The sequence below is a fragment of the Capronia coronata genome, assembly GCF_000585585.1.
Source record: "Capronia coronata CBS 617.96 chromosome Unknown acBCG-supercont1.11, whole genome shotgun sequence".
NCBI classification, from domain to species: domain Eukaryota; kingdom Fungi; phylum Ascomycota; class Eurotiomycetes; order Chaetothyriales; family Herpotrichiellaceae; genus Capronia; species Capronia coronata.
In genome coordinates this window covers 522,244-534,749 of record NW_006912903.1, presented here as the reverse complement: position 1 = coordinate 534,749, position 12,506 = coordinate 522,244, and the positions used below count along the sequence as shown (strand labels likewise).

The 12,506-nt window shown below is 53.1% G+C and overlaps 4 protein-coding genes across 4 annotated transcripts; 2 read left to right on the top strand and 2 right to left on the bottom strand.

Annotated features, from left to right (window-relative positions):
• Positions 1–50: 50 nt before the first annotated feature.
• A1O1_08970 (uncharacterized protein) lies at positions 51–1,937 on the bottom strand (the record flags this gene model as incomplete). The annotated part of the gene is made up of 3 exons (XM_007729827.1): positions 51–1,326; positions 1,432–1,517; positions 1,617–1,937. The coding sequence occupies 3 exons, from the start codon at positions 1,935–1,937 to the stop codon at positions 51–53; spliced, it is 1,683 nt and encodes a 560-aa protein (XP_007728017.1).
• Positions 1,938–2,790: 853 nt separating this feature from the next.
• A1O1_08969 (uncharacterized protein) lies at positions 2,791–4,146 on the top strand (the record flags this gene model as incomplete). The annotated part of the gene is made up of 2 exons (XM_007729826.1): positions 2,791–2,885; positions 2,961–4,146. 2 exons carry the CDS (start codon positions 2,791–2,793, stop codon positions 4,144–4,146), a joined length of 1,281 nt encoding a protein of 426 aa, XP_007728016.1.
• Positions 4,147–4,379: 233 nt separating this feature from the next.
• Positions 4,380–5,962, bottom strand: A1O1_08968 (uncharacterized protein; the record flags this gene model as incomplete). Its single annotated transcript, XM_007729825.1, has 2 exons — positions 4,380–5,774; positions 5,834–5,962. 2 exons carry the CDS (start codon positions 5,960–5,962, stop codon positions 4,380–4,382), a joined length of 1,524 nt encoding a protein of 507 aa, XP_007728015.1.
• A 1,207-nt stretch (positions 5,963–7,169) lies between these two features.
• On the top strand, positions 7,170–12,391 carry A1O1_08967 (uncharacterized protein; the record flags this gene model as incomplete). The annotated part of the gene is made up of 10 exons (XM_007729824.1): positions 7,170–8,034; positions 8,090–8,185; positions 8,235–8,514; positions 8,575–8,886; positions 8,940–10,116; positions 10,160–10,977; positions 11,036–11,146; positions 11,222–11,625; positions 11,793–12,097; positions 12,209–12,391. 10 exons carry the CDS (start codon positions 7,170–7,172, stop codon positions 12,389–12,391), a joined length of 4,551 nt encoding a protein of 1,516 aa, XP_007728014.1.
• Positions 12,392–12,506: the final 115 nt, after the last annotated feature.

Sequence of the window (12,506 nt, the reverse complement as noted above, 5' to 3'; positions counted from 1 at the left end):
AGAGAAGTCGGTCTCCATATTTGCTTTTGCGCCTTGTTCTGTGCCGAAGATCAGGCTTCTTCAGTAGCGGCTTCGCCATGGCGCTGTTCATCCTCTTGGGTGCGCTGTTCACTTTCTCCACCATCATCGCTTTTGTCCTCGCCGTCAAAGGCATCCTCGTAATCCCCTCCCTCAACGTAGTCAAATGCGCCCTTGACAGGCCTCGGATTCTCCCAGCCCACCATCATTTCGTTGGGCAAGAACTCGTCGAACGTGGGATACACATCGAGCACGTCGTCAAAGAACATGATGCCGCAGTTGACTTTGCGGACCGTGGCTTCCACGCGCGTGCCGACGCGGAGGTATGATTGCAGAATCGACTCCAGGAAGAAGACATACTCTGTGTCATGCCCATCCTCATCCAAATCATTGTCTGTCCGTTCGTCGCTCAAGGCTGCTCGTTCCGCAGGGGTCAAGTCTTCCGGCAACGAATCCGGATTCTTCCACGGTTTGGCATAGACGCGTCCCACAGGCCGGAAATGCTCTGAACTCTGGAGATAGATCTCCTTGCACTCGGGCGTGGGAGGGACGATTTCTGTGATCTCGAAGCCCACGCGCTCTCGCACCCATTCGGTTTCGAGCTCCGAAGTCCCGTCATTCAGACCGGCGAGATACGCAGCGAAAACATCCTCGGTGGCGGCCCCTGCGACGCCAAAGTGGATGACTTGAGACGCCTCGTCGGGTTTCATGCCGACAAATACCTTGTCTTCTGTGGTGTCAGGACCCCACCACGTCTCGCCGTCGTAGTTTTGCGAATAGCTGCCGCCGAACAAGGTCGAGCATGCGATGTTGAAATCCCCTGGCAGCCGGCGCGTGGATTCCGCCACGTCCCACAGCTCCGCGGGCGCCTGGCGACACAGGTTACGCGCCGCGAGCACGTCGTCGCGGTATTCCGGACACACGTCGTGCTGGAGCAGATAGTCCATGAACCGTTCGAGCGTGGTGGTCAGCAGGCTGACTTGGTCCCGCGTCTCGAAGCCGTACAGGTATTTGGCGCGTCGGCTCAGAAACGACCTCATGCAGACGAGGAAATCGACTTCGTAGAGACTTGTGTCGGAGCGCAAGTCGCGCTTGTCGTCCGACACAGACGCTTGCGTCAGTGTCGCTGCCGCTTGGGTTTTGTCCATGTCTTCGGTGTTCTGGCCGCCCTGGAAGCTGTTGGGTCCGACTTCGACGCTGCCGTGGATCAGGTATTTGTACAGCATGTCGCGGCGTTCGTTGGACATTTTGCGTGTGCGTTCGAAACGTCCGATTGCTGTCAGGATTCGGTCGACGAAGGGGAGGTCTCTGACATTCCCAGACAGATGATGTTAGTTGATCCCGTTGCCGGATGGGGAGATTGTGCCAGGGCAGGGGATGATGGGATATATGGATGTAAGGATCTCGACACACGCTTGATACAGTTGTTGCTCTGCTGCATATTGGGCGGGAGTCAGGGGCGTGTCGGCGAAGAAGTCCTCGAACCCGGTCGGTTTGCCCTGAGGAACGGTATATTTGTTAGTATAGTTGCGAAGGGCATGGTTAAGTGTCAAGCCGTAGAAAAGGGACGTTCGAGCAGGATACCGATAGTCACTTACCAGTCCTCGTTGGCTTTGAGGCTTTCGTTTCGCCCGCTTCTTCTTCTTTTTGGGTTGCATTGGTGGCAGGTTGGAGACTTCGCCGTAATCGTGATCTTCTGCGTCCCCATGTCCATCTCCATCTTGACTGGCACCTGTTCTGGTCTCTGCGGGAAGGACTGGATCGTGCTCTTGGTCGGCGCCTTCTGTGGTCGCCGGTTTGCCATCTGCAACGCCGTTTTGTTTGGTCCTTGAGGGAAGCGTGTGAGAATTGAATTCGGGATTAGGAGCGTCGTCGGCCGTATGAACTGTGTGGGCCTCCTGTCCTGGTGCCTCCGCCATCTTGTGCTTTTGCCTGGTCTGGATTTGTTCTCCTCGAGAAGAGCAACTAACTCCCAGAAAGTAGGACGAGGAGCGAAGAGCGAGCGCAGAAGCAAAGAGATAGGTGTAACGGTCGGCGTAGAGGTTTAAGTAAGACAGAAGAGGGGATTTCTGGCTCTGGTAAAGGCAGCTGGTGGTGAAGCAAGCCTACCAGGATTGAAGAACCTTACAGAGTGACAGAGAGGTCTGGCATGATTCACTTCCTGAGGTAGGTGAATAGGTAGGTGATATGAGAAGCCAGACGGAAGAAAGGTGTAATTGACGGCAGACGTGAAGTTGAAGTGGGCGAACACAAACTATTGATTATACCGGCCGCATGAAGTGAGTGCGTAGATGGTGATGATGTCCGCGGTATGATCTGGTGCTTGTTCGCAGTCTTCATTCATAGTCGCTATCTCTCCTAGAGGTGTAGAGGTGTAGAGTGCGTCTGTCTTGACCTTTGGCTGGAGACAAGGCTGATCAGGCTGAGTGAGATGTGGGTTGGAGGAAGTAATGACAGGCTTGTACCTGACTACTGCCTACATACACAGAGATCCTATCCCAGTATATACCTCCTCCTCCTCCTCCTCCTGCTGTACCTCTGTACCTCTGTACCTCTGTCCTTTGTCCTTTGTCCTTTGTCCTGTAACAGGCGCGAAGCAAACCCCACGCTCTCAACCATTACTAGTATGTCAATGGCGTTGGTTGGTGGTTGAACGATCTAAATAAATAAACAGACTCCAACCAAGCCAGAAATTCGATCCTACTTGCCCAACACCTTCTCTGCGATGGCTCTCAATACCTCGACCTGACACTCTCACTCTCCGGCAACGATATGGCCACTTCCTCAAACATCCCACCGAGCAAGAAAATGGCGGCGATGCCTTCCGGCTCTGAACTGGTCGCATTCGACCACAGCGCCGCAGGACAGTAAGTGCTGCCGCGGCCTGACGAACCCCTTAGCTGTGGCATCTCGCTGACATCGCTCTCTGATGTGTTGTGCAGTGAAGGGATCAGCTCCAACGCCTCGGGATCTCTGATCATCAAGCCATGCACGCAGGCCGAGATCGACTTCTACGAATCCGCCAAAGACCATCCTCTGTTCCAAGCGCACATGCCGACCTTTATCGGATCGCTCTGCCAAAATGAAGATCAGGATGCAGTCAAGCCGCTCCTGGAAGCCGCTCAACCCCAAGTCCAGTTCCTACAAGACCATGCTTCCAGCGCAGGCACAACCGCAGTCGGGAAGGGAAGCGAAGACACAGGAAACGCAGTCATCGCAGACTCTACAGTTACACCAGAACTAGTGAAACGCGCGAGCTGGAAACCCTCGGGCGGCAAGAAAATATCGACGGGGTTGGCGATCGTACTGGAGAATGTGGCGGGGGGATTCAAACGTCCAAACGTACTCGACGTCAAGCTCGGCGCGCGGCTCTGGGACGATGACGCGCCGCTCGCGAAACGGCGCAGATTGGATGAAGTGGCGGAGCGCACTACGAGCGGCAATCTAGGGTTTCGCGTTGCCGGGATGAAAATGTGGTGTCCCCCCGCCCTAGAAGACGACGAGAGATCAACCAATACTGCTGCCGCCGCAGACAAGAAACGTACAGCAGGAAATGGAGATGTTCAGAATGGAGGGGACGAGTCAGATGAAGCCAATGTCGGGTGGAAGAATGGATATAAATCCTACAACAAGCTTTACGGCCAATCCTTTTCCAAGGACAACGTCGTTGACGCGTTAACGACATATCTTGGTGGGGTGGGAAGCGACGACCACCAGCCCGGTAAGACGGTGTTCAAGCGGAAACGGGCTGCTTTGATTGCGAAAAGACTCATTCGTGAGCTTGAAAGTATTCAGTACGCTCTGGAGAACGAGGAGAGCAGAATGTACAGCGCGAGCGTGCTTATGGTGTACGAAGGCGATGAGGAGGCTATGGAGGTTGGACTCCAGAATGAAGAGGAAGAGGATAAACGGGAAAGGGAGAGACAAAAGAATGGAGAGGTTGAAACTGCTGATGAGGATGAGGACGATGAGGAGGATGACGAAGACGAGGAGATACCGCAGAAGGTCCTTGAAGTTCGACTCATTGACTTCGCCCATGCCTCCTGGACGCCCGGTCAGGGGCCGGACGAAAATGCTCTCATGGGTGTTCGCAGTTTACTACGCCTTCTGAAGGGGCTGGTTGAATAGACCGGCAAGGCAACGCATTACGAGATTACGATACGATACGCATTTTTGTTGGATTATCCAGATCGGTCTAAGAAATGGGCGAAACGCGACCGATGCAAGCGAAGAATTCTGCTGAGACGCGCTCAATATTATTTGCTTCTCTCTGTCTTGATTGATGTCCAGAATCAGAGCTATTCCATATTTTATCTGTCCATTTGTAGGCAGGCTCGTTGTGGAGTGTTCTCGGATTGCTGCTAAGATCTGTCCATCCCCAAGACTGGTTCTGGCCAACCCGCCCAAACGATGGCGCGACTTGGGACACGGCCAGCAACAGGGCTCAGCAGACTGATCCGCCCCCGTGCCTCGTCTGTGTCGGTCACGTACAGAAATCCCATGACACTGCTGTCGCGGATGACTTCTTGCTCGGCTTCGGGCTCGCAGTTCATCACCGCGAGGATGGCGTTGCGCATAGTGGCAAAGGGCGCAGATACCCGTTCGTAGATTTGTGATGCAGGCAGAGGTACTTTGGACGAGGCGCCTCCAGGATACGTGTCTGATGTATCGTCTACCATCCCTCCAGGCAGGAAAGTCTCCTCGTCCTCGTCGTTGAATTTGCCTCCGGCAGAGGCAGATGACGTCGGATCAGGGGTACTGGAGATCCTCCGCCAGACCGTCAGGCTGGCAAAGTCGACTTGTTGCTGGCGTGGTTGTAGTGAGATGCCGTTGCTGAGCCGTGGGTTGCCGTAGAAGTATGTCCTGATCTGCGCCGCACGGAAAGCTTGCATGTATGCCTCATCGCGCTCGACACAACCCCCGGATTTGGCGAGTTTGATCACAGAGATCGTCTCGTTTTGGCTGGCAGTCGTGGACCGCGTCGCTGTAGGCTGCCCGTCGAATTGTTTGACCATGTCACTATAAAGCCTTTCCGATCCCAGACAGAGGATGGCCGACACGGCAAGTTCGGACACAATGTCGTGGATGATTTCGTAGCCCACAGTGCCTGCTTTGTTGGATGTAAGACTACCGGGCGTGTCGATGACCAGCCCACTTTCTCGGGCTTCGGGATCTTGCGCTAGGCGGCCCGCAACTGCAAGCGCCAGTCGGCGGAGCTGAGCCTTGTATACCTTTCCCTCCTTTTCCTCGGGTCGGGAACTGCCAAAGAAATACACCAGCGGCAGTTTCACAGGTATGGCCCCGTTCGGACCACTCATGGGCGCTGTTCCCCATCCCTCTTCGATGTCCATCATGGTCTTGAACACGGTTGCCGTCAGAGTTCCCGGTATACTCATCACTCCTTCTTTGACATCCAGATTCACCACGACCGGTGACCGAGCGGATCGGTTTGAATAGCCTGTAAGGATCTTTGCCAGCGAACTCTTGCCGGCGTTGTCGGGACCCAGTATCAGCACTCGGGGTCCTTCACGGCCGGCCGCCTTGGCTTGGTCGCGAAGGGTCTCCAGCGCGAAATGTACATTGACGTATTCGTGCATGGGCGTCTCTTCAGCCGTGTATTCGCTTTGGAGAGGATCCCCACTGATTTCCAACGAACAGCCATGCCAGGTGTAGATCGCGGCTTTGGTGCCGGTGAAGGTGTACGTGTTTCCGGGTACAAGTTCCGTTCCGAACAACTCGGCGGTGCCTCTTAATAACTAAGTAGAACACACTCGTTAGACGGAAACGTGAAAAGTAGTTCTCATGGAGAAATTACCTTGACCTGAATGTACTTCCCTACGGCGACCTCGAAGCGCCACTCATGCTCTTTCGCTAGCTCATGCTGTGTTGTCTCTGCCACATGAACCTCTTCAGGTTCATCGAGTCCAAGGCCTGGCAAAGACATTTCATCTCGACAGATGAGGCACAGTAAACAGTCGACGCTACACAATTGTCATGTACCTGACTTTCGCAGCGCGCGCAGGAAGTGAGGTCATTTCAGTCACGTCCAGAGTGGAAGGTTAGCCGGATTGCACTAGGCCTAGATAGCAATAGCGCAATCCTTATATTGACGCCCGGACTCTTAGTCAGCACGAACTCCGCATGTTGTACCGAGTTTTATACAAGTTATACAAGTTACACAGCAGGTACCATCCTACTTTTGCTCTTTTATGAACTGTGGCCGGCCGATTCAGCAGCGAGAGGAACACCAGCTTCCCCCTGTTCCTTTCTCATTCTGAATACTGAGCCAGCGCTCATCACACCACGCCCGGAAGTCTCTCCCCTAGCTCCGCCTACATCTCGTATCCCACTCGCCGAGACACCTCGCGCCAGTCAACGAGTCGAGAATCTATCAGCTACAACTTTTGACGCGCTCAACTACCTAGGTAGGTAACGAGCGCGAGGGGCCAACAACCCTGTCAGGCTTACAATCATTGGCCTCTCTGATGTCTCACGTCTGCGGAGGATGCCGCCGTACTGACGAGCAACGACCTGGTCACTCATTATGATGGGTCGATGTGAGTGGTTATCAAAGTTCTTCTACAGTCAACCATGCAAACTACAAGGATGTTGCTCGGCTCGCAAGGACCATCTGGCGCCCGAGACCCAATCTCCTGCTTTCTAGCCCTCGGAAGCACGGTCAAAGTCGACTTGGATGCATACGTACTACGTGCCAAGGCCTGGGGCTGAGCCCCGTGCGTATTTGAGCTCGGGGTAACTTTGGACCAACACGGACTACTTATTTGCCTATCCACGAAATGCGAGCAACACGAGCTGAACGAACTACACGGGCCACTTCAAATCATCCCTGGACCGGAACCGGGAAGATCAGTCCCAAAAGGTAGGAGGTTAACTTGACCGTGCTTGGATCTCGCCAAGGTGTTGTTTGTCGCCAGCTGTCAGTGATTAATAGTTCCTGACACTGCAGTGAGATCTCGGTAAGTCGGGGTCCGCTTCTTCATGTCCAGACCGATACTAGTATCGCTGGAAATTCTACTTTCGTCCAAATTCTGGTTGTTACCTGCTCTCAATCACATCTCTCATCCTGACCACGACTTGGTTGCTTCCATGCCATTGATATAGGAATCGGCCTGTCATTGCTTCTCGACATCATGGCCTCGCAGCGTGATGAGTCCGCTGGCTCCCTGCCAGTTGATGAGCACTTGGAGCGTGAAATCTCCACCAGCAGTTCCGAAGGGCCACGATTCGAACCACTCCGCACCAGAAAGACAAGGGATTCGGTGTCCTACCAAGTCGACCATCATGATGGCGATACACGCAGCGAGCTGGCCAGAATTGCTACTCTCCTGTCTGGTGGGCAACCAAGCCACACAAGCACCGATACTGGCCTTCAAAGAGAGGATACTGTTGCGGGTATGGACATTAAGTCTCCAGAATTTAATCCCCATCATCCATCCTTCAACTTCTTTCTCTGGCTACGAAAGTACGTGCAGCTTCTCGAACAACACAACTTCAAGCGCCGAAGGAGCGGATTTACCTTCGAAAATCTCAGTGTCTCAGGCAAAGGATCTGCTCTAGTCCTGCAAAAGACGGTTGGTTCCATCTTCATGCAACCATTCCGGCTTCGCGAGATCTTCAGCAATCCTCCCGAGAAACATATCTTGCGCAACTTCAATGGGCATGTCAATAGTGGCGAACTGTTGATCGTCCTTGGAAGGCCCGGAAGTGGTTGCTCTACCTTTCTCAAGAGTGTCTGTGCAGAGCTTCAAGGGTTGCAGCTGTCAAAGGACTCCAGTATAACCTACAGCGGTATCAAGCAAGATGTGTTCTCTAAAGAATTCAAAGGCGAGGCCATCTACAACCAAGAAAATGAAAAACACTTTCCTCACCTGACGGTTGGAGAGACCCTTAACTTTGCTGCGGCCTGTCGCGCACCGTCCAATCGAGTTCTCGATGTGCCTCGAAAGGTTTGGGCAGAGCATATGGCGTCTGTCATGATGAACATCTTCGGCTTATGTAGGTTTTGATGGCGCGTCAACACGCAAGGCCTCAAGCTGACTTCGAGACACAGCACATACTCGGAATACCAAAGTTGGAGATGACTTTGTTCGCGGGGTTAGCGGTGGCGAACGAAAACGAGTCAGTCTCGCCGAAATGGCTCTTGCAGGTGTGTTTGCTCCAGGTCTTATCAAGGAGCCTTACTTAAGTGTCGTCAGGCCCGCCCATCGCGGCATGGGATAACTCCACTCGTGGCCTGGATTCGCAAACTGCTCTGGAGTTCATCCGGTCTCTGAGGACTGCCGCTGACATAGGTGGCCTAACTTCGCTCATCGCCATCTACCAAGCCTCACAAGCCATCTATGATCTCTGCGATAAAGCAATTGTCCTTTACGAAGGACGACAAATTTACTTCGGCCCTACCAACAATGCTAAAGCGTACTTTGAGGAGATGGGGTGGTACTGTCCTCCCAGGCAGACCACCGGCGACTTCCTAACGTATGTTTCTCCGCCGCGGAAAGCTACTACAACCGCGATCTTCTGACACCTTGAATTCAGGTCCGTCACAAACGCCAGTGAAAGGCGGCCGCGGCAAGGCTTCGAAAACCGAGTGCCCCGAACCGCGGAAGACTTTGAAAAGTATTGGCTCCAAAGCCCGCATTTCAAGAGCGCCCGAGAAGAAATCAGCCGTGCAGAAAACGAGGACGCCGATGGCAAGGAAGCACTCGCAACTTTCAGAGAGTCTCACCAAAGGAGGAAGGCCGAACATACTCGTCCCAAATCTCCTTATGTCATCAACATCCCCATGCAGATTCGCTTATGTACCACCAGGGCATATCAAAGGCTTTGGAATGACAAAGCATCAACTATGTGAGCTCCATGCCCCATTCATTTCATGACAAGCCTAACGTCCACGTCTACAGTGCCGTCGTGTTCAGCCAGATTGCGCAGGCCCTGATCGTCGGTTCGGTCTTCTATGGCACACCTCTGTCGACTGGCAGTTTCTTTGCGAAGGGCTCCGTCCTCTTCTTTGCTGTTCTACTGAGTGCACTGAAGTCGATCGTTGAAATCAACACATTGTATGCCCAACGCCCAATAGTGGCCAAACACAAGTCTTACGCCTTTTACCATCCGTTCACCGAGGCTGTCGCCGGTATTGTGGCCGATTTGCCTATCAAATTTTGTGTGACAACAATTTTCAACGTCATCTTATATTTCCTTGCAGGACTCAGGACCGAACCCTCACAATTCTTCATTTTCTTCCTATTCAACTTCGTGTCCATGTTGACCATGTCTGCCATCTTCCGATCCACCGCTGCCGTCACCAAAACCATTTCGGCGGCCATGGCCATTGCTGGCATTATGGTTCTTTGGATCGTCATCTATACCGGGTTCACCATACAATACTCCTATATGCATCCTTGGTTCAAGTGGTCTCGATGGATAAATCCGGTTTCGTATGCATTCGAAGGTCTCCTGGTGAACGAAGTCCATGGCCGCGAGTTTCCTTGTGCGGCAGCCAGCCTTGTCCCACCATATGGCCAAGGCCGCAACTTCGAATGCGCTGTTGCCGGGGCTATTCCTGGGGAGAACAATGTCTCGGGCGATGCATGGGTTCAAGCATCCTACGGATACTCCTATAGCCATATTTGGCGGAACCTCGGCTTCCTCTTCGCCTTTCTGGTTTTCTTCTTCGCTGTCTATTTCATCGCCACGGAATTGAATTCAGATTCGACATCAACGGCAGAGTTTCTGGTCTTTCGACGTGGCCGTGTTCCGGTATACTTGCTGCACGGTGATCGCAAAGACGAAGAGACAGCAGTTGTCCACGAGAAGGGAACAGCATCCAATGCCGCCTCCGAAGCCAAACAAGAAGATGAGATCAACGCTCTACCGGCGCAGAAGGATGTCTTCACATGGCGGAATGTTACACTAGATATCAAAATTCAAGGGGAGCCTCGAAGACTGCTCGATGGCATATCAGGCTGGGTGAAGCCCGGGACGTTGACGGCCCTTATGGGAACTTCGGGAGCAGGAAAAACAACACTTCTCGATGCTCTCGCACAGAGGACTAACATCGGTGTCCTGACTGGTGACATGGTAAGGGGGATCTCCTTGGCGAATGCTCTTCTGACCTGTCCAGTTTGTGAACGGTAAGCCGTTGGATCCTTCGTTCCAACGCAAGACCGGCTACGTCCAACAACAAGATCTTCACCTGGAAACCACCACCGTCCGAGAGGCTCTTCGATTCTCCGCATACCTTCGACAGCCGAACACTGTTTCTAAACAAGAGAAAGAGGCATTTGTGGAGGAGGTCATCAAAATGCTCAACATGGAGGACTTTAGTGAAGCAATTGTGGGCAACCCCGGAGAAGGACTTAACGTTGAACAGCGCAAACTCCTCACTATTGGTGTTGAGCTGGCAGCAAAACCCGCACTCCTCATCTTCTTGGATGAACCTACCTCAGGGTTGGATTCGCAGAGCTCATGGTCTATCGTGACATTCCTCCGGAAACTGGCCAATGCTGGACAAGCGGTGCTATGCACCATCCATCAACCTTCTGCTATCCTGTTTCAAGAATTCGACCGGCTGTTGTTCTTGATGAAGGGTGGTAGAACGATCTATTTCGGCGAGATCGGCCCGAATTCAAGGACAATGCTTGACTACTTCGAGCGGAATGGAGCCCACCGTTGTGACGACGCCGCCAACCCGGCCGAGTATATGCTCGACCTTTGCGGCAAGTCTGCTGATCGCGACTGGAGCGAGGTATGGAAGACCACCCCCGAAGCTCGTGAGGTCCAAGCCGAGCTCGATCGGATTCATGAGGCGAAACGAACCGATCCACCAGCAGCCCGGGAGTCGACTTCGGAATTCGCCGTGCCGCTGACTTCTCAAATCTACCATGTTACCATCAGAGTGTTCCAACAGTACTGGCGAACGCCATCCTACATAAGTGGAAAGTGAGTATATGGCTACCGGTATCTACGCGTTGTTGTATCAGTGATTGACCAGAAACAGATTTCTCCTAGGTATTATGGCGGCCCTCTTCATTGGCTTTTCATTCTACAAGCAAAAGAGGACATCGTCGGGTTTGCAGAACACAATCTTTGGCGTTTTCATGCTTGTCAGGTAAGTCGACCTGACCTCTCCAGCCTCAGCCTGCGAGGGAGCAAACGCTGACATGACATGTTATTCTTCGTCTAGTATCTTCTCCACTCTGGTCCAACAGATCATGCCTCGCTTCGTGATCCAACGGTCGCTCTACGAAGTCCGAGAACGGCCATCGAAAGCATATTCCTGGATCGCCTTCCTCGTGGCCAACATCTTCGTCGAGATTCCCTATCAGATCGTGCTGGCCATTCTGATGTGGGTGTCATGGTACTTCGCCATCTTCGGCAAAAACCAAAGCGATCAGACACGAGGGTTGATGCTGCTATTTGTCGTGCAGTTCATGGTGTTCACCAGCACCTTCGCCCACATGGTCATTGCCGCGATGCCTGATGCCGAAACGGCCGGCAACATCGCAACCCTCTTGTTCAGCATGATGCTCACTTTCTGCGGTGTGCTTCAAACACCGACGGCTTTGCCTGGCTTTTGGATTTTCATGTGTATGTATACCCGTACCCCGTACGCCGATCTCCTCCACCTACCCCCTTTCGCCTCTTTGCATTGTCTCCTTCTCCTTCTCCTTTTCCTTTTCCTTTTCTTCCCACTGCTTGTCCAGGAAGAAAAGATAACATCCCCGCTAACGAACCATTCCTTTGTCGATGTCTAGATCGGGTCTCTCCCATGACATACATGATCTCCGGCTGGGCCGCAACTGGCCTCAACGGTCGTCTCGTCGAATGCGCACGCAACGAACTCGCCGTCTTCGATCCTCCATCAGGCCAGACCTGTCGAGAATACCTAGCTGCCTATCTCGACGGAGGAGCGCCAGGCCGATTGTACAATCCCTCTGCAACGGCCGGATGCGAATACTGTCCGTTGACGTCCGCCGACCAGTTTCTTGCCGGGAGCAACATCTACTACAGCGAGCGGTGGAGGAATTTCGGAATTGGATTTGCTTATATTGCATTCAACGTAAGTCTCGTCTGCCATCTCTGATGGCCTGTCTCGAGTCCTTCCCTGGAAATGCTGTTTCGTGTTTCGGGAACCTTTGACTGATTCGATTTTGTGGTTTGGTCGCATCAGATCTTCGCATGTATCATGCTCTACTATCTCTTCCGCGTCCGGCGCGTCAGTATAGCCAATTTGGCGGCAAGGCCGGCTCGGATCGCGGATCTTGTTCTGTATCGGGGACTGAGGAGATTGTTTGCCCGGCATGCGGAGCCGACGCCACCAGGTAAAGAGGCGGATTTACATCGAGCATTTTGAACGAAGGAGCAGAATCTGTGCGGTGTTTCAAGACGTTCTACTACTGTCTCTCCTTACTGTGAGTTGGGGTCTCGAGCGATGACCGCACCGGGAATTCGTCAGGAGTAACCTCTCA